Source organism: Pteropus medius, unplaced genomic scaffold (genome assembly GCF_902729225.1).
Source record: "Pteropus medius unplaced genomic scaffold, Ma_sr-lr_union100, whole genome shotgun sequence".
Lineage (NCBI taxonomy): Eukaryota > Metazoa > Chordata > Mammalia > Chiroptera > Pteropodidae > Pteropus > Pteropus medius.
In genome coordinates this window covers 12,844,326-12,871,867 of record NW_024349802.1, presented here as the reverse complement: position 1 = coordinate 12,871,867, position 27,542 = coordinate 12,844,326, and the positions used below count along the sequence as shown (strand labels likewise).

At 40.4% G+C, this 27,542-nt stretch overlaps 1 protein-coding gene across 4 annotated transcripts in view; it reads right to left on the bottom strand.

Moving 5' to 3' along the window:
- Positions 1-27,542, bottom strand: part of ARHGAP26 (Rho GTPase activating protein 26) — a 381,779-nt gene that overhangs the window by 165,005 nt on the left and 189,232 nt on the right. For all 4 annotated transcript variants that reach the window (XM_039836423.1, XM_039836425.1, XM_039836426.1 and 1 more), the window contains exon 12: positions 17,628-17,664. In XM_039836423.1, the coding sequence (XP_039692357.1) occupies positions 17,628-17,664 (37 nt within the window). The remainder of the gene's footprint in view (positions 1-17,627; positions 17,665-27,542) is intronic.

The following is a 27,542-nucleotide window of genomic DNA, read 5'->3' as shown; positions in this document are numbered from 1 at the left end:
ATATTAAACTACAATGCCTAACAAGAAACTCATGAAATATAATTTAATTATCATTCCTCTAAATCTCTAAGCTGGAACTGGTATAAGTTATATCACTGTCCACTGCCCCCATCCTTCCTTGTATCTCTTTGTCTCTCTCTCTCCATCTCTGTTTGTTACACTTACAAACACACACACACACGCACACACACACGTCTGACTTCTACTCTCATCAACTTGAGTTTCCTGCTGACGTCATAATTAGGTTACTAATGATTAACAACTGCTTTATTATTTAACAGGCACCAAGTACCACTAATGTGATATGGACTATAGTGCATACACGAGCAGATCATTAGTCCTGCTCTCTGCCCAGCAGGTACATAATCTAAGTTAATTGAGATCTCCTACTCTGAAAATCAAGTTCCCACTAAAAGGTTTAAAACACCATCACCACTGAGCAGTTGCTAATGACAGAAAAAGTCTGAGTGGCCCGCCAGATGGAAGCGGCTGTCCTTAATCCCCTCAAGCAGGTGATTCAGCTCTTTCACTGAGCCAAGGCTCAGAAAAGGTCAGGGATTTATTTGCAATTTCTGTATCCTTATAATCTCCAGAAATAATCTCTCATTAAATATCTACTAGGCTTGCATTATTCCCTTAATTTGACTTGCGATGAGTGGTTGCATGACCGGTGGCTCTAGGGCCGACATCCTCTATCTTAAAGTTATGGCTTATCTTTCTTCCCCAGTCTCAAGTTCAGCTCTGCCCAGGTATACACACAGAGCAGCCTAAACAGTTGTCATATAATGAATATTCACAGAGCTTGCACCAAATACCCAGGTTGACCCGCCAAGTTAGAAATGTGTCATCCTCTTAACTTTCATTTCAACTTCTGAAGCCTTGTTTCTCTGGCTCCTTTTAGAGAAAGGAAAGAGCCAAGGTCACACAAACCTATTTTCTCAAAGTTCTGTGGAGAACATGAGAATGCTGGAGAGTAGGCAGATACTCAGTCAACTTGGACAGTCTTAGGGCAGAAGCGGGAGGGCCTGGCAGACCAATGGGGTTTGCGCTATCATGCCCAGGGTGTGAACTCTGAGACTAAGGAGGCAGATTAAATCCAGAAACTGACTGTTTTACTGTTTAAGAAACAACATACTATAAGATTCAATCGAATTATTTTATTGTCTAAAAGAAGGAGGTTGGTGGGCCAGGTAGACAAACATGGATTTTAGCATAATAGTCACTGCCATGCTCTGCAGCTTCTAGTATCTCACAGTGCCCTCCTTGAGATGCTTTTCCTGGCTTTTTGCCCCTTAAAAAAATAAGGTGTATAGGTGGTCATAGAGGGTGAGAACTATAATAAAACCATAACACTAGCATTCCCTCTCTATCTTACCCCCCCCACCCCCATTCAAATTATCGCCAAGTCTCTCAATTTTATCTCCTAATATCTCTCAATTTTGTCTGGTTCTCTCCATCTTCACCACTACCATCCTGATCCTGGCTTCGATCATCTGTTACTTGGACTACTGCCATGATCTCCTAGCTGGTCTTCTCACACCTGCTCTGGCTCCCTTCAATCTGTCTTCCACATTGTAGCCCCTGTGATCTTGACAAAATCAAACCATGCCACTTCTCTGTTTAAAATCTCTCAGTGCTCTCAGGAGGGTAACCCGAATCCTTAGCATGCCTGGACCAGACCCTGCGTGGTCTGGTCCCAGTCTATCTCTCCAGCCTCGTCTCATGCTACTCCTCTAGATCTCAGCATCTGGCTTTCTTTCAAAGCATTAAACTGACCACACTTTCTTCCTCAGTCTTTACAGAAGCTGTGGATTTCACCTGGAAGCCCCTTGGCCAAAGCAATTCCGAATCCTCAGGTCTCCCTTCAAGTATCAATTCCTCAAAAACGCCTTCCCGACCTCTCTGCCTAGGTCAATGCCCCATCCTGCTCTAGGATATAGAGCACCAACAGCTTTGCCTTCAAAGTATGCAGCATATCTGCAAGCTTACATTTATTTGTGTGATCCTATTAAAAAATGTGTCTACCAAACTAGATATGTATCCATGAAGGCAATGGTCTATGCATATCTTTACTTATTTATTTTATTCAGTATTATATCACTGTCTTTCACTGTCTACTACAGTGTTGGACAGAAAGTAGAAGCATGCAATTTTTCAATTTGTGTAGTTTTTCATTTTGGATGCATGGGTAGCAAATTGGTGCCTGAATGGTGGAAAGAACTGCTGAGGGACAGTGTGGTATAGTCAAAATGACCTTTCAAGTTCCAACTGATAAAAACCCTATGACAGTAGGTGAGTTATTTAAGATTATGACCCTCAGCTTTTTCATCTTTTGTGAGGAAACAATGGTTAAATAAAGAAATGAATGGCCTGATCTAACCACTTCCTTCCTTCCTGTATCAATACAAAGAGATATTACCACCTAACAGTACAGTGCTAAGAATAAGTCCAAGAGAAAGGAAAAGCAAAAGCTGTACATGCCAACACATGAAGCAGAGAAGACAAAATCAAGTTTAGGTTTCCCTGGACACTTTTAGAAATCCTCTCTTTGTTCATTGAGGCATTGTCATCACCTAGCGTATGTGGCATGAACCTGGGAATGGCGATAGGAGGGTTGGTTCCTGGATGTCATGTTAACTGGGCCATCTAAACAGATAAAGGTTGAGGAAGGCCCTAGAAGACAAAGAAAATTCTCCCCTAGAGCTTAGTGCCTACCCAACAGACCTCACTCTTCTGGCCCAGGAGCCCCCTTTCTGAAAAGCACTGACTTGCTATTGTTGCCCTATTCCAATTCTCAGAACACCAAAAAATTGGGCAAGTGGCCAAATCACCAATGTTGAACAGAGGAGACCTTTCCATACCATAGGCTGACTGGCAGACGTTAGTCTGTGAAAACAATGCTCTGGGACACACTCTAAAGTTATCCCATACACCCATCCTGGGAATTCTAACAGATCTCCAGGAGACAAATCCTTTTTCAAAGGAGAGGTGCTGATCTACTGGATTAGTCTCAACACACCGCAGAATGGATTACCACTTTCCTAAAGCCGGTATTCAACAGGTGTTTCCTAGCCTGAAATTCTTTCCCCAAAAAACTCGATTTCCCTTTGAACAACAACAAAAAAACCAAAACCAAAAACAAAAAAACAACTTTCAAATATCTTATGGAAGAAACAGAATTCGCTGGACGTGCTGGATAAAAACAAAAGAACTGAGAAGTAAAGGAAGTTGCTGCCCTGCTTTTAACATGGATAGATACAGGCAATTGTCTAGAGTTATTGTGAGCAGGCCACCATTTTATGGACGTTTTATGGACAGCTCCAGGGGCATGTTCTCACCACAGAAATTTGCTCAATTTCCCAATGTGATTTGCTCTTTAGAGTCTGGCAAGCCTCGCTCCTTCTGAATTTAATCAATTTCAGCACCATTAAAAGCCATGAAGAAAAACACCCACATTGAATTCGATATGAAATCCACCTGGACAATAGATTTACAATTGACTCACACATTCAGAGGGGCTCACATCTTTTCTCCTACTTATGTGAAGCCCCAGAACTGCCAGGGCTTTCTGGCCACGGCCCCTGGGAAACTGTACTCATGGTAGCAGCTCTTAGAAGTTTCCAATCGAGCTCAGGAAAGTTTGACAATTGGTTCTTAATTGTCCAGGCATGAATTTTCTACTTTGGGGATTACCCACAGACAATTTCTAATCCCAGATCAGCTCCTCAAGACCCTGTGCTCCATCCCACGCTACTGCCTACTCTGCCCTATACTCTGCTCCCTAGCTGGTATTATTCAGGAGGTCTGAACTAACTTTAATATTAACTGAAATCACACAGACAGAAGTGGTATGTACCAGGAAGAGAACAATGAGCTTTAAAGCTAGACAGACCTGGATTGGAATCCTGTCTCTGCCATCTCTGGCTGGATATGATCTTAGGCAAGGTTCTTCACCTCTCTGAGACTCACCTGTCTTACCTATATGGTGGCAATAGCCCATTTAGGTGTTGCAAAGATCAAATGAAATATACAGTAATAGTGACTTATTTGGTATTCAATAAATGGTCATTACCAGTATTATCAGTATTAGGATGTAATAACATCTAACATTTGAACAAAAGTTTCCAGTTGATGAAATACTTTTTATACCCAAGTTCATGTTATCCTTACAGTAATCCCATGGGGTAAATATTGTTACTGTTCTAATAACTTCTTGCTGTGTTTCCACACTAATGAGTATAATAAAGGATAATACATTACTGTTTATAGACTAAATTAATAAATTATACCTTATTTGATTTTCCCAATATATCTGTTAGGTACTGATGATGAAAAAAGCCAGGCCCATGAGGTTAAGTGGTAAAAACAACGATGATAACAGTAGCTAACAGTCACTGCACAGATTGTGTTGCTCTGGGCTAAGCACTTAAAAGCACCCTATCATCGTCATCATCGTCCTTATTTTGTAGGCAGGAAACCTCAGCTCAGCCCAGGTTAAGGAACTTCTGGAAGATGATGGTGTTAGTGAGCAATGGAACCAGGATTCGAGCTCTTATTCTTCTATTCCCTACTCTTCTGCTGAAGTTCACAACTAGTCAGTAATGGACCAGGGGCCAAAAATCACATTTTCTGAATTCTGCCCTTTCCATTCCACTGGCAGTGCTCAAATCTAGTGAACCAGCGAAGTAGGAGGCATACTTATTGCAATGCAGATTCTCAGTGCCCTCCCAGATGTTATGCTTCAGGAGGTGTGAGAATCACACTTGAAATATGGGATGACACTTTATCACAAGCAATTAAAATTATTATCACTAAAGACAAACAGAAATGATTGTTGACTATTAATTATTTGTCAATATCTATACCATGTTACCCAACTGATAATAACAATTCACCAGTGCTTTACGTCCTAATAAGGACTGTTATCTTGTGCCACTGGTGGTATATGAAATAAATAATTCTAAGTGGTTCACAAATAAATATTTATAATAGTTGTATACTTATTTTAATGAATATTGGAAATTCTTTGGCTTATCACACATACCATGATATATTTCTTTTTAAAATAAATTTAGGTTAAAAAGAGTGACTGGATTTTTTAAAAAGTAAGTAGTAATCCAAGTGGTATATGTACATGCAAAAAAAAATCATAGAGATGATACACGAAGAATACACTTGGGAGATATTGTCCTAACTTGTCCCAGACCAGGCACTACAATCAACCTGGCTGAAAAGACAAGGTGGAAGGGTACCATATTCTACCAGCAAGATGTCCTATTTTAAAGTCATCCTTGATTCCTTGCTTTCTCATCAGCCCATATCCAACTCATTAACCAGTCCCATCAGTAACAACTTAAAAATATATCTAGAACCCACTACTTCTCAGCACCTCCATTGCTAATACCTTGATCCAAGCCACAATCATCTTTTGCATGGATTGCTATAGTAGCCTCTCAACTGTTTCTACTTTTGCCCCCTACAGTTTATTCTCCACCTAGTAGCCAGAATCATCTTTTACAAATATACATTGGCTCATGTCACTCGCCTAATCACCAAGCTTCAGGGGCTTCTCACGACATGCAGAACACAATCTTACCTCCTGACCATGGCCTCACGTGGTCTGCTCCCAGCCTACTTGACTACTTTCTCTTTGGCCTCCTCCAATCCAGTCACATGGTCCTTCCTGATATTCCCAGAACACAGCTAGTTCATTCCCACCACTTCAGGGCCTTTGCATGTACTGGTCCCTCTGCCAGCAATGTTCATCTCCCAGCTCTTGACATGTCTTACCCCCACTCCCTTTGTTCGGTTTTCTCCTCAAATGTTACCTCTTCAGAGAGGCATTCTCTGTTCCAGGTATCTAAAATAAGCTACCCGTCCCCTGTTACTCTCTATCCCGTTGCTCTTATTTCTTCATAGAACTTCTTTCCACCTGAAAGTATACCTTTGTCTACTTACTTACTGTTTGTTGTCAGTTTCTCTCAATAGTATAACTCCACGAGAACATGGACTTTATCTGATTTATTCATTACTGTAGCTTCAATAAATATTTCCTGAATGAAGAAACAAATATAATCTACATTTTCACTAAGAAACAGAAACCAATAGGTAAGGAAGTCTCCACATTCCAAGAGCCTCAAATGGTGAGCAGCTGGCTGGACACAGTGGTACCTTCTAGAGCTCAGGGGCTCTGCGGTGGAAAGCACAAGTCAAACAGGACTGATAGGGATCTCATTCATCCCCTGACCTCTCAGCATGAATACTGCCAATCAGAATTTTCCTCCCTAGCCTACCACAAACACTGGCATCCATCTTCTTTTTCATGGTTTCCACGGATACACACAGAGACAAATAAGCTGAGAGGGACATAGAGAAAGTAAAATAGGTAGCAGGAAAAGAGATGAAATCCTTTCTTGGCTAGGAATAAACCTACCAGCTCTCAGCCTGAGTCACAGGAGGCTCTAAGACAGCTGTAAAGTATTCCGATTCTTGGCAAGACACAGGCAGCCAGAGTGGCAGTGTCTGAGTTCTTGCTCAGTACAGGCTGAAGGCTACAGATCAGCTTGTGGAGGATTGAGTGTTTTCTTGTGGGTTTTTACATCTGCAGTCTCCCAGTCCACCTTAAAATTCCAAATCAAGACAGCCATGAAAGAGCAATGCTTAATGCGCACTACATTAATCAGGACCATTTGTCTCCTACACAGGGATCTGGACATCTTGAGAATGAATTACAGTCCAGTGGCCTCAATTCCTTTCTGCCTTGAGGCCTAGGTGGTTGTGTACTGATTTCTCAACCAAAAGAGATCATCTCTAGCTTTCTGAAAGTGGGAGCGTTTAATGCAGAGAACCAATTGCCTCTGCCCATCTAGATCCCTTTCTTGCCTTTACCCACCTGTGCTCTTACCTTGATCTGCCCTAGGAATGGTTTAGATATTTTTTGGTCACAACAAACTCTGAGGCAGCAAAGAGCAGGAAAAGAGAGGACATTCAGAATCAGAGGCCTATGATTTGCACTCAGAGCCACTATTAAGTGGTTGTGTACATGGGCACACTTCACCTCTCTGACCCTTCTCCTCATCTGTAAAGTCAGGCCTTGTGAAAATCAAATAAGGCAATGTCTGTGAGGCACTCTGAAGAACTCCAAAGAGACTGTCCAGTGTCATGTTTTTATATAAATAGCCTCTGGTTTTGGATAAGTTATTGATAATAACAACAGCAGAGAGCAATATTTAATGATTGCCTAGAATACCAGGCACAATTTAACTAAAGATTTCTATCCTAATCCCATTTAATCCAACAAACAAAAATAATATAGGTACTAAAGCTATCCTCTTAAGTACTAAGAAACTAAGGCCTGGAGAAATGAATTTCCCAAGGTCACACAGTAAGTTGTGAGTCTGGGATTCTGGTCCATGTGTGTAATAACACGCTAGAGCCCATGCTCCCAACCACTGCTCAATACTATCCGCACTGCGGGCAGCAGAGCATGATAGCTCCTGCTAAATCTTAAATGCTAGATTCGAGTTGCATGCTCTGAACACTCTGATTAGAGTGGGAAGGAATGATTTCAATTAACTACAAGTTTGCACTGAGAATGAAGCCTCAGTTTTCTCATCTGTAAATGGGTCAACGACACTATCTACCTTATAGGGTTCTTATAAGGATGAAATGACATAATGCATGTCGAACACCGAGCACACTGCTCTATACAGAGTCCGCACCTGGTAAACATTATCAAGAGCCTGCGCTTGGTGGCAGAAGGGGAACTCTTAGTCTCTGCCTCAAGAACCTCTTGCATTGGGTTTTAGGAGTTAAAGTCGCAGCCAAGGATCTTCTCACTGTTGCTGGCCTGAAGCCCAAACTGGGATGCCAAGGGGTGGCTCACACCTGCCAGACCATGGCTTGCTGTCACTACAGAGCCCACACCGCCAAGGAAAAGGGGAATATTAGGCCACAGTGAAGTTGCACACTGCATCTGTCAGTCTAAGGTTGGCTGAGAAAGGGAATGGATTTGTTAAGTGTCATTTATGACAAGCAAAAAGGCTTCTAATTGTCTAGGTGAGTCCGAGGAGCACCATTGCCTGTCATATTTCTGAGGCATGGGGTCTCACCAAACAAAACGGCTGGAAACCCCAATAATAAAATCTGTGAAAAAACAACCTATTCCTTCTTCTCTTGCTGGCCCTAACCACCACCTCAGCCAGGAATATTCTCAAAGTGGGGGTGTTACTGTTCAACTAAATATAATTTGAACTCTACACAGGCTGCAGCAATTGTACGAGTCACAATGAAAAGAGGTACAGAAAGTCAGCACTTAAGTGAGCCAGTATTTCCTGATTGCAGCTCAAGAAATGAAAGTGGTAGCCACAGAAACCTGCCAAGGCACAGGAGGGAGGGGAAAGAGGAAAGAAAAAGGGCCAAAGGAGGAGTGGGGGCAGCTGGAAGGGAATGTAGGCAAAGGAGTGCACGAGCGAGCGAGCACCTGTCTTCTATCAGCCCAGGCCTGGCAGGCATGGACGGAAAGCTGGAGGGGAAGGTGTACTCAGCTGACTGCCTCGTGGGCCAGCGCACAGGAGGCCAGGTCGCCATGCCCATTATTGCCGTCCATCCTTCTCAAGTTTAAGAGGGGAAATGTTCTATTTATAAGCCACTGACAGTGGAGACCTGGCAGCCACTGGATGACTCTGACCCCATAGGGATCCTGGTTACAGGTGTCTGCCTTCTCCTGTCTCTCACTGTAGGCGTTCTCACAGCAAAAGGCTGAAGGTGACTAGAAACAAAAGGAAAAGAAATCCTCTTTTCTGTCCTCTGCTGCTTTCATGAGACTGTTAGAGTCTTAGTAATGGTTCAAGGCTATAAAACCTTAAAAACAAACAAACAAACAAAAAACCCAGTGATCCATGTCATCCCATCGAGCCTTTCCCTATAATTTTCAAGACTAAATCTCTTTTATTGTTTTACAGATCAAGGAAAGCTGAGGCACAGAGATAAAGGCAATGTACCAATCAGAGCGAGGGCAACAGGCACACAGAGCAAAGGTAATGATACCCTTCCCATCTCCTCTCCCAGTCCTCAATCCCATCTTCATGAGACAAGAAAAGCCCTGGTGAAATGCTGTCAGGGAGTTTGAGCTGAATGATGGCCTAAAGAGTGACGAGTACATGTAACAGAAGAACATAAAAAGCAGGTTTGGTTGTGCTGCCAAATGCCTGTAGGAGGGTAGCGGGCTATGTTACGGTTCTGCACCTGGGAAGCTCCAAAGTCATTGAAACGTATTACTCTGGCTCTCCCAGTGTCATGCGTGATGTGTGAGGGGCCACTCATTAGAGGAGACTCCCTAAGAAGAAATATGTAATGGCCCCTCAACCACAAAGAGCTGGGTGGGTTAGGTGTTGGAGGTTGATGATAAAAACTCTTTCAGCCCCAGTGAGTTGACCATATAATGACAGGATGGCAGAACAGAGCAAAGATTTCAAGTGTATCAAGAAGAGGTGGTAGGGGGACGACTCTGGCAATCAGGCAGACTCTGGTTTGAATATCAGCTCCACTACTTCTCAGCTGTGCTACCTGAACCTCTTTAAGCTTGTTTGCTCAATTGTAAACTTGGCCATGAATAGCATTTCTGCAAAATGCAACCAATCACATACCACTTTCATGCTCCCTGCCATTATTTCCTGCTATCTTAGACTAATTTTTAAAAATTCATCCTTTTATTAAGCTAAGGGTTAACAAACTATAGTCCATAGGCCAAATTCACCATTGCCTGTTTTGTAAACAAAGCCTTACCAGTTAACACCCGCACCCATTCTTTTCTCTATTGTCTATGGCTGCTTTCACACTACAACAGTAGAATTCAGTGGTATCGCAAAACCAAAAACATTTATTATCTGGCCCTTTACTAAAAAAGCCAACCTCTGTGCTAGGCAATAACATTAAGAAAACCAGGAGGTTTATGTGTACTTGTGCCCCTCCCCAAGCTAAATGGTAATTTAAAATGTTTGTTGAGTACATCTAAAATGATCTTAGATACCACCAGTCATGTCCATACCCCACTCTGAGAAATACACTCATGAGGATCACATGAACTAACTCTCATAAGGCGCCAAGCCTGAAAACAGCAGGAGTATTGGCTGTCACCCTTCCTTCTCCTCCCTGCTCCCCTCAGGAGCAGTCCTGTCAATACCATGAGCTCTTCCTCCTCATCTGAGAGAGTAACAGGCATGACCAGATAATGAGAAGGATAAGAACAAACAGTAATTAAGCACTTACAAGCTAATATGCCAGATACTGTGCTGAATCTTAATCCTTACAGCAACTTTCTGAGGTAGGCGCTATTATTACTATTTTACAGAAAAAAAAAAAAAAAAGGAACAATAGAGAGGTCCAGCTCTAATCCACAGTTCCACAGCCAATGTGTCAGCATGCTAATCTATACCATTCACTTAGTACCCTCCATGGAAACGGCTCTCTCCAATCCACATGGCAGGACCTACCCACAAGAAATATCTGAGGTATTTATAAAAACTGAGGTACAAGGATGCTCAGGCTGATGTTACTCATAGGACATGCAAGTCCAGTGACAGGAAATGGTTCAACAAATTAGGATATAATCCTGTGACAGAATATTAAACCACCAATATGAATGGTATTTACAAATAATTTTCATGACATGGGAAAATGCTTGTGAATTTTTAAAACAGATTTAAACAATTTTATTCAGTATAATGTCAATTAAGTCAAAATACATATTGACATTGACAAATACATATAAAAAAATCATAAAAAAAAGGCAGTAAGAAAATATCTCTGAGGGTGGTATTATAGGTAATTTTCATTAAATTTTTGAAAATCATTGTTTTATTGCCTTCATATTCTAACAATGAGTTCATATTATTTTTATAAGAAGTGAAAATACATGTTTTTCAACCTGTTTAGAAGTGAGATTCTGAGATTCAATGTCGACACCCTATAGATGACTAAATCCTAATTCCAACTTTGCATTCTTCCTCCAATCACTGCTCTTCCCCCCATAATCCAGCATGAATGACAAGATGGCAAACTACAGTGGGTTCTTGAACATTACGCAAAGGCTTCTTGCAAAAGTACTAGATTAAAAACAAACTGGAAAGAATAAAGGAATTAAGACTTGGAAGCAAAAAAAGTAGTTACATTTCCTTCTTCTGGGAGGAGGGAAAGTAGGAAGTTTCCATTTTTTAAGTCTTTCTAGCTGAGATGGAAGCCTGTTCTAAGCTTACTCTCAAATGGCCTTGGGCATTCTGTCTTCACACTGGGTACCTCTGTAGATAGCATAAATATTACACATACACACAGACACACACAACTGTCCATTGAAAGTCCCCTAGTTGCTCGAATCTCAACAGCAGACCATATATTCCTTAAAGGCAGAGGCACATATTCTACTTGCGGATGTCCTTGTCCCTCAGTACTCAGGTCGCCCAGGGCCGCAGGCCCTTAAGAACTCTGAGGGTTTTTGATCAAATGAAGAGCTACAGGAAGAACTCTTGCAGTCAAATCTAGTAAAGGCTCAGGCAGGAGCAAACAAAAGCATATTAAACAAAAGTGGGAAGCAGAGTAAGTGATTGCAATGTTCTCTTGAAAAGCCACATGGTCAGTGTTGAGCTGGGTTCTGAGGTGCATGAGAAGGTATGTCCGCAGCAACTCAGTCATATTCTTTTGAATATAATCTGACTAACCTATGGAATTCAAGGGAATACAAACAGTAAGGAAAGTGGTACTAGGAAATCATGATTAGGAGATTGAGCCCTCTCTGTCTCATCTGTCAGCCTTCAGTCTTCAGACAGCTGGAGAAGCAATGGGAGAGCAGCGTGTCTATAAACAAGCTAATCTTTTTAGAGCTAACAGGCAGTAACATTATTTAAAACGTCAAACTTGAAAAATACCCACTCACACTAGAAAAGTCTGCCTTTCCCTTAGATTTGCACTGGACTGGTCTATCAGATACCTCTCTGACAAGTTCTTGGCTTTCTCATTTTCCCTCAGGTGGGACTACAGGACAACAGCAGCTGAGAAGAGGCCACTTCCTGACTTCTCCTCCTGCTTCTGATCCAGGCTCATTTCAGAGGAGAATAAACAAATTCTCATGGAGACTTTGGGGAGTAATTCTCACAACTGTAGCCAAAGGTAGGGCAAGCAACAGGACATGGAGACCTGAGAGATATGCATTAAGATGGCAAAGGGGACCAGAGAGGGTGGAATGGGAGGAAGGGTCCTTGCCCACGGCAAAGTCCTGTACTTTGTAATAATAAAGTGGACAAATCAGTGACAGGTGTCAGCTGTCTAGGTTCTTGACACTGATGAGATCACTCCCTCAGTAAAGAAATTTAGGGAACAACGAACCATACTTCCTTTCTCTCTACTATCCTTACTCCCATCTTTTCCCTTCTCTTCTCTACCAGGTAAGAATTTGACCAAGAGAAAACTAGGTGTCACTGACGTATATTCCTGACATTCCAGGAACACACTCAGGGAAGGATCCTGATGGCAACAGGATCCCCGGGGTGAAAGGCCCGTAGAATTGACTAAAAAAGCAAACTGGTTTTTAAATACAGTATTTAGGAATTAACAACCAAGAATACACAAGATCTATAGGTAGAAAACTAAAACTCTATTAAAGGACACAGACAGTTTGAATAAATGGAAAGACATTCAAAGCTCTTAGAGGAGATAGGTTAATATTATAAAAGTGTTGATTTTCCCTAAATTAATCAATACCATCCAAAGTAATCCAAAATGAAAATTTAAGTTTTGAGGAACTTATCAAACATATTCTAGAATTTATATAGAAAGATAAAGGTCCACAGCAGCTGAGTCAACCTTATAAAAGGAAGGTAAAGAGAGGAGACTTAAAGTAGCAGATATTAAGACTTGCTTCAAAGTCATCATATTAAAACCAGAAAAGAATGAGCACAAGAACAGACAGACCAAGGAGATAAATAGCTGAGAGACAGAGCACATATATACAAACCTAATGTACAATAAAGCTGGCAGCAGAAGTCGAAGGGAGAGAGAATGGACAGTTCAGTAGATGTTGGTAGGAAAAATGACTCTTCATATGGATAAAAATAAAATGGATCATCATGAAACACCATATACAATGGTAGATATTTGCTAGACAAATCATGAAGCCAATAAAAGAAAATGTAGGTGCACATCTCTGTGACATGGGTCAGAAAGGCATTCTTTACAACATTACTTGAAAATCATAAACTAGAATGCAAAAAAGAAAAGATGAATTTAAATATATAAAAAGTAAGGCCTTATACTCAAAGGAAGGATATCATACATAATATTAACAGACAGATGACAAGATGGAAAGACACATTTTAAAAATCTACAACTAACAAGGGATTAATATCTAGAGTACAGAAGGAACTTTACAAATAAACAAGGAAAAGATGGCAATTGCAAGATAAAAATGGGCAAAGGACATAAACTGGCAAAAAAAAAAAAAAAAGAAACAGAAGAGAAAACCTAATAAACAGGCATATGAAAATATGCTCAAACTCATCATTAGAGAAATATAAATTAAAACAAGCTATCATTTTATAAGACTTACAAAAAAATTAGAAAGCTTGATAATGGCAAGAGCTGGCAGGAATAGAGAAATCCTCACGTAGGGCTGGTGGGACTGTGGACAGAACACTCAGGAGAAGAACATGGAGCCCTCCCTCAAACTCAGTATATGCACAGCCTTTGGTTGACCAGCAAGTCTCCTCATAGGTAGAACCTTAAGAACTGCTCATTCAGGGGCACATATGGAGATACTCATTGTGGTGTCGTTAGTAGTGATGAGGCGGTGGAGCGCATCTTTGCAAAAACTGAGACACATTGTTCAATACCATGGAGTATGTGGCAAACAGAAACCACAGTCTAGAAGCAGACAGAAGAAATTACATGGCTCCTAACACAATACTGAGGGAGCAAAGTAAGAAACAGAATGAGATAAAAGATACACATTGTCCGAGAAGATAGTTTAGAAGTACACATTAAAATAGTGGCCTATAGAGGAGGAAAGGGAGTCAGGAAAAGAACGAAAATGAATGAATGGAGAGGCCTGTGATGATAATATGCCACCGATGGAGGAGTATGATTAATTCAATCCCTCTATAGCTGAGATCGAAATAGAGAATAGAGGAGGAGAGGAAAAAGTCTCTGCAATGAAATGAGCATGGATTAATCTGCTGCCATCCTCTCTCTGGCAACAGAGCCATTAGGAAAATACCAGCAACTGATAGACCTTAATTATGACCCTGTCTTATACCCCACAGGCACTATACATCCTGAGAGAAATTTCAAGATGAAAGCAACAAATTCAAAAATGCCCCCAGAGGAACTTCCTTCTGCTACCTGTTCATTCTGGCTCTGATAAAATGCTGGCATTCAGATTCCCACCAAAACATTTTCCAGAAAGAGAATGCTAGACATTTGGTATTTAGATATTAAAGGTGAAGAAAGCAGTACCCCACTCTTAAATTCATATCAGATTGATTTCTTAACTTTAAAAGAGTTTTGATTGTGGTATAAATAGAGTTGCAGAACAATTCAGAGCCTGAGCAAGAGTGCCACCTGTGGCAGTTAAGCCCTGCGGGTGGGTGTGGGGTGAGACTGCAAATTACTGCGACCAAGAGATACTAAAAATACCACCACTTTGGAGGGGGAAGGGCAGCTAAGGCACTGTATGGCATGAAAAACGGTCCTGATGCCAGAGGAGGTGAGGAAGCACCAACCCAGAACACCACCCTGGGTTTGCCAGCTTGGAAATCAGTGGTCAGGCTATCTTAAAAACCTGGAAACATAATTTCTATCTAAAATACTCCTGGAAAAGTGGCCCCTATGTTTTAACCCATCTTTTTCTCTCCTGCTTACTAACTGAAAGTGTAAGCAATTGAAGAATCATTACAGACTCAGAGCAGCCAACTCTCTGTACTCTGAATAACAGGATGCCAAAGCAAAATGGTATAAATGTCTGTTTTCCAAAATGGAACTTTTTGTATGTTCTTTTCTTAGGTAGGTAGAATATCCTTGTGGTTAACAGTAGAACCTTTAGAGTTAGAACTCAGATTAAATTGTGTCCCCTGAGTCTACTATTCTCAACTTCCTAGTCTACAAAATAGGTCAAAAACACTTATCTCACAGTGTTGCAAGCATTAAATGAACTAATGTGCATAAAACATTCCAAAACAGAGTTAAGTGGTCAATAAATCCCACCTATTTGTAGCTATCATTGTAAAATATATCCTCACTGTAGGCAATGCAAAGCATAGAGAAGTATTTAAAGTATAAGGTCAGTTCATCCCAATAATCCACGTTCTACCCTGATAAACAATTTGATAAAAAATGTATTTCCAGACTTTTTTTCTATCAATATATCTAGATGAATTAAGTTATTTTATTAAATGCACTGTTCTCTAACCTGATTTTTTAAAAACTCAACGATATACTGTGGGCATCATTTCTACAAATATACCTAGATCTCTCTTATTCTTTTTAAAGGCTACATAGTACTCTACGACATTTTAAATCAGTTTCCTATTGGGCATTTACATTGTCTCCAATTCTTTACCATTATTACCAATACTTCGGTGAACTTTGTTGCACAAACATCTTTGTGCTCTAGTCTATTCCTTTAGGATAAATTATTGGGTTAAAGGATATTCACTTTTCACATATTCCCAAAAGGCCTTACAGAATGATAGAACTAGTTGGCATGCCCACCAATAGAATCAGGGTCATCTTTCAAATTTATTGGCACTTATCTCAAGGAGAGAAAAGCTGGTTCATAAGATCACAGTTATAAGAAAATTTCAGGTCAGGTCTCCATTCATATGCTTCTCACCCCCCATAGGTCTTGGGTCCTCAGAATTAGTGTGTCCCAGGTTGGGGCATAGTATGGGCATCTGTTACTTTAGCCTGCTTGGCATCTAGCCTCTCTAATCCTGGTGAGTTCTCTGATTTCCCTCTGGCAAACTACTCTGATCCCATTTTATGCAGTATGCTTGAAACTGTCAATCGAGGTGTCTTGTTTTTCCCTTGGTGGGTCAAAGCTACACCAACTTGATGCTCTTTTCTGGAAATCTGAATTTTCAGAAGAGTGAGGCAAGGACTAAAAACAGTTTAGAGTTTTATCATCCTGCAAATATCAAAAAGACTCTTTCTCATTGGTTCCTGGGTCTCTAGAGCTAGTATATTTTCAGGCCTGGTTCTTTAGTTCTTCCTGCCTTACTGTGAGTTACCCCACCACCTTCCATATTCCTTCATAATTAATACTATTGTTTTTGCTATTGTTATTTTAGCCCAAGTTAGTTGGAGTTGATTTCAGATATTCTAAAACTGTACCACTGATACACAGTGGGAGGGTAATGATTTCTTTGCTTCTCTGAATATTTACTTTAAAAAATTTTCCCTGTTCAATTCTTGAGAGGGAGAAAAAAAAACGAAGAAACATTTTTTTCCTTCTCCTAAAGGACTCTTAACCTATGAAAGCAACCATTCCAAATTATTCAATATCTCATGTAAAACTCCTGGTAAATTTCTATTTCTGAAAGAATGCAAGAAGAAAAATCTGTGTCTTATAAGGGATTTCACAGACAGACAGACAGACACACACACACACACACACACACACACACACACACACAGAGTCAAATACACACACACAGAGAGACACACACAATACACACACACACACACACACACACACACACACACAAAATAGCTTATCCTTTTGTCCACACAGAGAAGCACTGTTTAACTAATTTTTCTGACATGACTGGAACTCATAGTAGGGCTATCTTTGCATTTTTTTCCAAGCAGATTTTACAAAGCAAATCTAAGTCAAGGGGACAGGATTTCCTTTGTACTCTTGTAGCAATCTAGAAGGAATTTGTTTTTTCTCCTATGCACCAAGGAGATAATCAGCCCAAACGCTCTAGCAGTAGCAGTTTTATTTTAATCTCCTCATCTCTACAAGGTTGAAGGTGCCCTTGGAAATCATGATTAACCAGAGTGCTCAGAGCCAGCAGCAAGGAAAACGTCCCGTATATTCTACAGAGGCTGCCCACGGTCACTGCCCTCAAAGAAGATTATTACAGAGCTCACCATCTTTACTCGGTCCTCTCTCTAAAGAGGCAACAGCACACAGTTACTAAGTGATCACTAAGATAGTTACTGCCTCTCCAGTCCTTTGAGCAAGACTGTGTCGGAAGCAAAGTCAACTCTGGCTTTATCACGGGACTGGGCTCTTGGGGAGCAGGGTATTAATGGATTAAGTGACTTTTAAGTGATGATTGGAGCTACATTCTTAAGATGACCTAGGATTAACTGAGATAATGTACATGAAAATGTTTTGTAAAGTGTTAAGAGTTACATAATGCTAAGTGTCATTACAGCCCTGCAGTCTGGCTCACTGAATGTCCTGGAGTCACTGATGTGGTAAGTCAGGGTGGAAGTGTCTCAGGCTGCTGGGGAAAATGGGGGCAGACCCAACATGCCCACAGCACCTCCTGGTGGCTTTTGCCCTGAGTAGCAACTTCTCAAAGCCCAATCCCAACCCCAGCAGTAGACAATTATACAAGCACCATACTTACTCCCTTCGCTCTGATTGTCTTTGTTCGAGTTGTAGACCTAGAAAATAGAAATAAACATTTACTTGTGTGTACTTTACACCACCCTACAGGTTCAGTGAAGAAAATCATTATCTTCCCATTTCTCCTAGTTTGCACTATAAGATGAAAGGCAATTTCTAGCCGCCAAATATGAATCCCTTCTATAATCCTCTACTTCTCAGCTGTTCTTAAGTGTATGTACATTAGAATCATGTATGGAACTTTATTATAAAAATATCATATTCCTTCTTTTAATAAAAACAAACTATGTGTGTATGTAAAGTTAAAAAGGAGAAAATATTTTACATTAGTTATAAATCATTAAGCATTAACTGTGTACCAGGCAATGTGCTAAGCAATTCATATGAATTATCTCAAATTATCCACACAACATTTCTGGTGGGTAGGAACTGTTATTATCATTGTTTGACAAATGGAAAGTTTGAGATTTAGAAACGTTAACTAAGGCCTCACAGCTAGTAAGCGGCAAATTCAGGACAAAGAAACATTACAAACTGTTAAGTGTTAACACTGGGGATTGGGACCAGTCATTCTTTACCTTACAGACTTTTGAAATTTTTAATTTTATAAGAATATATTACTTTTACAATAGAAACTCCTTAAATGACTTACAGAAATCATAAAAGAAAAAGTGCCCCCATCCAGAAAAAGGGAAAGTGTCCTATATTAAAAACAGATATTGACATATTGCAAGAGTTGGCAAGCTTTTCCTATAAAGGGTCAGACAGTAAATATTTTAAGGCTTTGTGGGCCAGGAGGCAAAAATCAATGATATTATGTAGGTACTTGTATAACAAGAGTAAAAAAAAACTTTCTACAAATTATTTGCTGATAAAATTCAAAATGCAATAACTTCTCAAAATACAGGTATAATATCCCCAGCAGGAGAAAATCCCTTTTAGGGTTTCATGGCTCTCTTTTCAGAGATTCTTGGCTCAGTTTCCCTAAAGATTAAATAAGTGGTTCTCAACCAAGAGTGGTCATCAGAATCATGTGCTGTATCTTTTTTTTTTTTTAAGTTATAATGACCTGCTTCACCCTATTAGGCCTTTTCATACCTATAGAATCATAATTGCCAAAGAAAGATTCAGGCACTGATTTTTTTCTAAAGTAAAGGCTTTATTTTAATAGTGTCAGCATATCAGGAATTGGCAAAGTATGGCCCACAAGCCAAATCCACCTCATTACCTGCTTTTGTATAGCCTTTGAGCTAAACCCAGTAACTGTAGATGAATGAATATCTGCAATAGATTTGATGATAGGAAATACTAGCTTTGTACCCTAATTAAGCTAAATGTTACTCCCCCTCTAAAAAAAAATCAATTTCCTCATTAGTAGATCTGTATTTCAAAAACTTATATTCCTTGGAAAAGGTATTCTCTCTGTATCAGAGGGAACACAGATGCCCACTCTCCCCTGGCAGTACCTCCAACATGGATATAAGTGGAGAATTTTAAGTAGACAATGGTTTTCTAATTGAACCTCACAGCACTTGTACAAGGATGCCAAAGAGGCTGGGAGAGAAGCTAAGACTCTGAGTATCTAAATGTCCTCCTTCCCTTCGTTTGTACTGGCTTTATCCATATGACTATCAAATAAGGGCATACTAGCTTTGCAAGTTTAAAGACCTCTTAAATGGGTAACTTCTGAAGTTACTTGCAATTCACTAATTTGTTTATTCATTTATGCATTTCACAAGTATTTACTGTGTGCTTATAATGACCAGGCAATGTTCTAGGTGCTGGGAATATGGATAAACACAATGGCTATGATCTCTGCTTTCCTGAATCTGCCTACTACAGAAGAGAACAGAAATAAACAGATATATAAATATGATATTCAAATATTGATAAGTACAGTGGAGAAAATAAAAGAGGCTACTGTGGACATAATGTGGGGAAAAGCTTCCCTGAACAGGTGACATTTGCATGAGACCTGAATGATCAAAGAGGACCTCCTTGGGAAGACTTAGGGCCAATGCCAACCACAAATGCACTTTTTTGAGATGAAAAAGCCATGGCCTTTCGGAAGGAGGAAGGCCAGTGCGGTTGGCATTGGTGCAAGGCAGGAGATGAGGACGGGGCAGAGGGGCAGAGATGTCATTCTTGTGACCTGTGAGAGAAATGAGTAGCCTCGAACATAATAGCTAAAACCAGTGATCCACGGTGACTAGTATTTACAAACCTTGGAAAGCTGGGTAAGGAAAGTGCAGGGGAAGAGACTGCATTTTGGCAAGTAGTTTTTTCAGCCATCCCTGATCACTTCATTCTTCCCATTAAATTCAAACATCCCATCCCAGAGAAACTTGCTCTTATTTATAAATGGCAAAATCTGGAAGGAATGGCAAAATGCAGGGCTTTCAGCCCTTCTTTAATAGAAAGTGAGTTTGAAACAAATTATTTTCCTTCTAGGCTTCCTGGGTCTCAGGAGGTCCCTGCCTGGAACACCCAAGCATTCTCCAAATTGGGAAGGTGTGATCAATGAGCCAAAGGCACCAGACACATGTGTCACCCGATCCTCTGAGGCCAGGCCATTAATCTCTGCCTGGTTTGGGTAAATGAGCCAAAGAGAATGAGTTTTGAAATGAGGCTAATAAACCATGCCCAACAGCAGTGTGTGAGTACAAGGCCCAACTGGGAAGGCTCAGGGTCTGGGAGCAGCTTCACAAAGGCCAGATGGTACATGGGAAGAAGGTGGAACCCTCTTATCATGAATTAGGCGAGGACAACAGCACTAAGAAGGAATGGCTTTCTTTATGGAACATTTACCAGTACCATACATGATATCATCTAATCCTTGAAATTACCTTATGGTTTAGATACTAGTGTTATTCTCATTCTACAGATGTGGACCCTGAAGCCCAAAGAGGTTACACAGTTTGTCCAAGGACAGAGAACTGGTAGAACTGCATACTACTATTCAATCTTGCCTTTACAGGAATGTTACAATCCTCTTTTACATTTCCAGGCAGTGGCAAATGCACACAACACCGAGCCACTCCAGTCGTCTGTGGTTCATAAATACCTTACATACTGGCAGAGGCAAAGAGTCAGTTTTTCTGGGGAAACCTTCTTCCACAGAAATCATGGTTGCCCACTTGTGTCAGAATGAAGTTCAGAGGTAAGGGCAATTTCCTGAAATGAAAGGTCTCTGGCCGTGACTTCTGTCTTATGATCGGCAGAGTTATCTTACATTTACATGCTTTCCAATAAGTGCCTCCAGAGCATTTGTCTTGGAAGGACAGGACACAACTCTCCAGGATCAATTCAAGGGGACATGAGTCACTAAACAATGCCTGAATTATGGTTCCCAGGAAGACTGAATTAGTTAACATACCTTCTCTACAACCCAACTTAAGCCATAGTTCATCCTGCTTAGCCAGGGTACTTGAAGACCTGGCCGCGCTAAAGTTTCTTAGTCTTCTGGCTTTATAAACTTTGATATAGGTATGCTCTAGGTTCTGCTGAACACTGTATGTGAAGTTTTATTAAATATCCATGCCAATAAATGTTTGTTTTCAAGTGTATGCTTCTAGAGAATAGGAATTACACGTGTTTATCTTATCAGGGTCCATCTGAGAGTCATTATGGAATAATTACAAGAGCAATAATAATGAAAACGATGATGACAAAAGCCTAGTTATGCGTCAGAGACCATGCCAAGCACTGAATATGCACCATCTTGTTTAGTTAAACCTAATTATTCCCATCATACAGATGAGAAAACTGAAGACTTAAGGAAGTCAGGTCACTTGCCCAAGGTCAGGTAGCTAGAATTGGTCAGAATCTAGACATGAACTCCTTCCTACAGTCTGTCTCCAGAGCCTAAGCTCTCAACCACTAACCACATAATAAGAAAGACATGATGATGATGATGATGGTGATGATGGTGATGATGGTGATGATGGTGATAAAGGTAATGAGATGTCCTGGGCAGCTAAGGTAAGTCACTGGAGGAAAGAATTTGTCACGAGTCAGAGAGAAAATAAAACTGGGAACGGCCTTCTGATTCCAACCTGAAGCGTTTATCACTAACCTATGCAACAAACTGGCATCTAACAAAGAAGTAACACTCCATATTCTCTCTGAATCACAGGGCTTGAACCTGAAGATAAACACTGGGCAGGAAAGTGGGTCTTTATAGAGATCATAGAGCACAGTAATTCTATGAGTCCTCACCCAGAAGCTACAGTGGGAGTGCAATTTAATAAATCAAAGGAGGGTGAGGAAAGCCTTCATATGCTTCCTCTGCACTAAAATGTGATTTTGCAATAAATTCTGTTCACTGTTGAGCCAACTCAATTTATATGTCCCTAGAGAATTAAGAGAGACTACAGAATCATTTAAATTCCTAGAATTTTTCTAACGGTAACCTTTATTACCATTATCCAGGCCTTAATAAGAAAATAGAGAGGAATTTCTTAACTTGTAAATTAAAAGCATAAGTAAAGCAATAATTAGACAAAGCAATCTCACTTTCTCTCAGCTGCATTAGTACTTGGCCACACCACACTATGGATCCAAATCTGCACAAAATGAAGGTGTTGGAGAAATAAATTCATAGGCAAATTTATTTAAAACTACTGCTCCTATCTAAAGGCACTTGAACTCACACCTAAGCTCTGTATCTCTGAGGTCTCTTCCAAGTAGCCTGGAATATCTAAACCCCTTCCACTTGGCTGTTCTCCTAACATGCCAATGTGGAGACATACAAAACAGAACTACATACCCACAACTTAAATTACTACACCATCAGATATCATTCTGCTTCTTCTCTGTGTAATACAATGGACCCACCAACACTCGGACTTGCTCTTTTGAATTGTTTCTCTATTTATACTAATCTGTTGCTTAGGTTCAAAGTCCAGCTCTACCAGTCCAATCACTTAACATCTCTAAACCTCGGTCTTGCCAGCTGTAAAATAAGGATACTAATATTCCCTACCTGTTGAGGCTGTTGTAGAAATTAAATGAAAAAGAAAGCGTAATAGATAAAATAGATATAAAAAATTTAACACAAAGCAAATTCTATGGCCCACAGAGCATTCATAAAGATTAACTTTCATCACCTCACCATCACCATCACCATCACCCTCCTCCTTCCTTCTCTTCATGCTTATTCCCTATGGGATAAATAGTTAAGCATGGGAAAGTACCTTGAGGGATTCAGTGACACTGGTCTCACTAGCACTGTAATTTAACCAACCGAAACTAATTAAGGACTAAAGGCAATAAGATAAAGTCAAGTTTTAGAGCAGTGGATTCTCAATTTTGTTTTGTTTTCAAACAGAAATCAAACATAAAAGTAACTACCCACCGCCAACTACTTTTTTACCACTAATTATGTGCCAGGCACCATGTTAATCATTTACATTATTTTATTTCATCTGCAAGACTATAGGGCACTACCACTGCTTGTACTTCATAGCATCATGTAGGTGAAATAACTTTCCAGCGGTTACAAATCTAGCAAGTGGCCGAGCTCTTTAGATTAGCATCTGTACTCAATCACTTCATACAACTTTCCTATCCAGTCCTGCTCCCCAGGGAAGAAAACGGCTTGGTGATTAACAAACTCAAACAAAGCTAAGCAGTAATTAAAATGGCAACAATGTAGTCATTATGTAAGTATAAAATTTCCACCTAATTTAAAAAAAAAAGTTATTCTACAAACTTTCAATTAATAAATTTAGTAGTAATTGAAAATCACCACAACCAGCTTGAGAGACTTTGGGATGCCTAAAAAATATCATTCCTGAAAACTGAGCACATACAGGACAAGCTGGCCAATGTTGTCAGGGATTGTGTGGCAGACGGATTTCTCAGTAGAGCACCACATTCAACTACTCAGCAAACTGAACTTAGGAACTTTTAGTAACGCCCCTGAGAAGTTACTAATGAGACATTCTTGGTCTGTGGAACATTGTCCAGCAATGCACATGAATTTTTGGATCACAGATATCCTCTCTTCTCATGGTGGGCCACTAGCCACACTTGGAAAAGCTTTCAAGAAGGAACTTTTGAATCTTAAGCATGTGGGGATAAAACCAATTTGAACAGCTTGGAGTAAATAAGGATGTGTCTTAACCGGAGGGGCCGGGCCAGAGCTTGGGAACTAGGTATTGGTCCTCCTCCTCTCAAGAGAGACATGCCTCTCATCACCAAGCCTGAGTGACAAAACATGCTCAAGAGAATGGAAATGAAATGGCTGTTGTTGCTTTTCCATTTCTCACCTAGCAACACTCCCTTTGGCTTGCCCTTTCTACTGCTACTCGTATTGCATTTGCTGTCTGAGGGAGGAGCTCTGGAAAGTGAAGCCAATAAAAATATATCTGATGGCTCTTCCCAATGACCTATTGTTTTTGAGTAGAGAAATAAAAGAGAGACTGAAATTTAAAACAAAACAAAACCCATGTTGGAGTTGATGGGGGACAGTGCATTGGTACACTGACCAGACAGAAAAGGTAAGCCAGATCTATTATTTCTTGGTGATTATATTTCATTCTTCCAAGCATCAAGCAAATTCTCTTGGAATCTTTACCTTAGAAAATAATAGAAATATATATCTCTGGCTTAATTATGACACAATATAAAGCAGATTTATCTTTTTTGGCTTAACTCAAGGCTATCAAAATCCCTCACATAGTAGTCATTATGCTGAAAGTTAGCCCTACACCCAACAGGTGACAACAAAAGCTAACAGTTTGAGTCCAGATGTCACCAGGGAGTTCTGAAATGAAAGCTAAGGAAGGAGTTATTGGACTTCAAGGTACTGAGTTTCCCCTCCCCTATGCACAATAGGCATCTTAGGGATCAGAGAATCTCTTGGAAAATGGCCCAGCAAAAAGTGACCAAATGGCTGTTTTCCTAAAGCCAACTGGATAGAGTGTTTTTGACGGCCCCTAAAGCCTGACCTCTTGCATACCAACGCACCAGCATGCAGGTAAATGACTGCTTGCTGTTCAATATGTTTATGATGATGAGCATAGACAGAAAAATAAACTTTCTTTTTCATGAGTTCAAGCACTGCCTGCTGCTTTGTACCTAAGAATATAAAGGGCTTACCTCTTGTATAATTCCTCGGGGGTGGGGAGACACAGTGTTCTGGACACGTGCTGCTACTCTGCTCGGCATCCATGTTTCTCCTTTCCTAAGGATACCACCCTCATTTTCCTTGGGGAGCCCTTCTTGCCAAGTCCATGCTGAGTTTTCTCTATTTTGGGGGAGTGGGGGTGGGGAAGTTAGGGGTAATCCCAATTCCATCTTCAGGTTTGGCCATGTGATTCAGACTTTGTTGCCCCAGGTCAGAAACAGTTAACAATACTTGTTTCTAATACTTTTTATAATGACTACTGGAAATGAGACCTTACTGTCCTGCTCGGAGAATAGAAAACACAAAAACACACCTAAAACTTTTGTGGCCAACTCTGTCACCATATAGGCAAAGCCTGAGTAAAACAGGTCAAAGGAAAGTAGAGCCAGGATAACGGAGACTAGATTTCAATGGCATTGTTCGAGTCCTTTAATCTAAATGCATCTGAAGGTCATCCTTGCTCTTTCCAAGAATGAACCAACAACATCCTTCTTTTAGTTGTTTCTGTTGCTTATAGCCAAGAGTCACACCAAATACAAAAAAGCTCATGAGTGAAAAGCCTAGTTAAGCTTCACAGGGAACTCTAAAATGAGAAACAAAGAAAATTATGCAACAAAGTAGAATGGGAAAGAAAACAGTATATTCATGTTATCCTTGAGTTCTCCCTTCCGTCTCACATAGCCAGTTGACTCCAAGATTGATCGATTTCATCATTAAATATCTTGAATCTATTCCTCATCCCCATTTCTTTTTCTACTAAGCTAGGTCAGGTTTTGTCTTCTCATCTGGACTTTGACACTGGTCTTTTCCCTGGTCTTGCTGACTCCACCGTCTCTCTCTCGGCTCCAATCTGTCATACACATTGGTCCTACAGGATATATTTTCCTAAACCACAGCTCTAGCTAGAGAAGAGAAGCCTACAAGACATCACAATACCAGTCTTCAAATGCTCATAGGGCTGTCATGTGAAAGAAAGGGAAGACACTATTCTGAATGGAGATGAAAGTGAAGGTGGAGTCCAAGGAAGGCAATTTCCACTGGATATAAATAACGACAATGAAGAGCACTTCACGGTCCACTAAAGCAGGGAGGATGGCTGAATGTCGTTCTGACACACAGGACTAAGCACCATTTCATCTAGAAGGCAGCCCTGAGCATTGCTGGGCTGATAAATTCAACTTCATTTGAGGTTTAATTATCATTAACCTGTCCTTTCACCGGCACTAGTGGATTCCAGAAGAGGGGATAATGGATTTGGGTGAGGTGAAGCAGGGTGGTGCAGATTGTGCAGTGGCCTCTGAAGATCTGGCAGTTGGGCCTTGGTTCAATTACTTTTTTGCTATGTGCCTTCACATGATTATTTAACATTTCTGAATCTATTTTCTCATTGCAAAGTAGAGCTAAGTAACAATATCTTGTGAGGGTATTAGGAGAATTACAAATAGTCTTGCAGCGCCTAAAAGTGCTAAAAAATGTTGCTTCCATTCCTTCTACATCCACAAAAATTTCCTACGTACTTGATGGCTGCAGGCTACCCTAATACTTCCCTTCTTTGACTGCTCAAGGCTCTAACAGTCTAGTCTATAAAATTTAATACTTCCAAACACAATTTTTCATTTTCTATTATTTCTAATCTCCAAATAAATCCCTGGTGGCTAGTTCTGTCTTATACTTCTATGGGGCACTTAACAGTGCTGGACATATAGTCAGTGTCCAAAAAATCGCTCCCGTTGAGGGACAAGGAGCTTAAGACAAAAGCTACACATTCTTTTGTCTCGGTCTTTCTCAGTGGGTCAGAAACGAGTCATAATGATCTTGATGAGTAAATTATCCTTACAGTGATAGGTTCACATTTTGAGTGTTGCTGGCACTTACTGTACTTTCCTGTGACAAATCTCAAATTAAGCTGATATAATATCAAAGGAAAAGGTGAAAACAGCTCTTTCTGGAGCATGCAGGTGGTAGGTTACACACACTTCCAGAGAAAGGGTAAGGCCATGTATTTTAACTTGTTTTTGGTCCTGTTGAATTTAGCATGAGCATAATGTTTCTGGGGTTACTAACACTGGTTGTTGTGGGTGCTCCTCCTCCCCCATGGGACTTTGATTTGCGTTATATAAACACTGTTGCCATAGTTATAATTCAGGAAGCTTTGTTGTTTGACCTCATGAAAAATTCAACCTCAAATCAGGATAACATTGACTCTCTAGACCACAATAGACCATCAGAGGGTAGGACCTGCCAAATTCCTGCAAGCTTCTAGAAGGAACTACTGTATTTTGGGTAACAAGCAAGCAACAAGAAGAGGAAATGCTGCAACATTATGCAATTTCCTTGCATTTCATAGTCAGAAATCCTGAAAACCCCTATAAGCAACTTCCCTAGCTTTCAACCCAAGATCAGAATCACAGCCAATGTAAACAAACACTGGATGCAAAAGAGGAGAAAATATCTCTAAGTAATATGCAACTCAGAAAAGTATTTCAGAAAACTTTTAAAGGCAACAGAAAGGACACAAGCTGGTTTTTAATCAAATGCACGACAGTTAAATAGACAGCATCTGAGCTGACATGTATGTAGGATGTGGCCAGCTCACATTGTGAGCAGCCTGCTGGCTTTCACATTTCCGGCCTCAGACTGATGTAATATTAAAAAGTGGGTGTGAACCTAATAGCACATCAGCATGTGGTTTCCACGGGGAAAAGAGGGACCACCTCCCCATCCCCAGACAAAAACTGAAGTCTTAAATAGACTCACTCTCTCTTTCTTTCTCTCTCTCTCTCT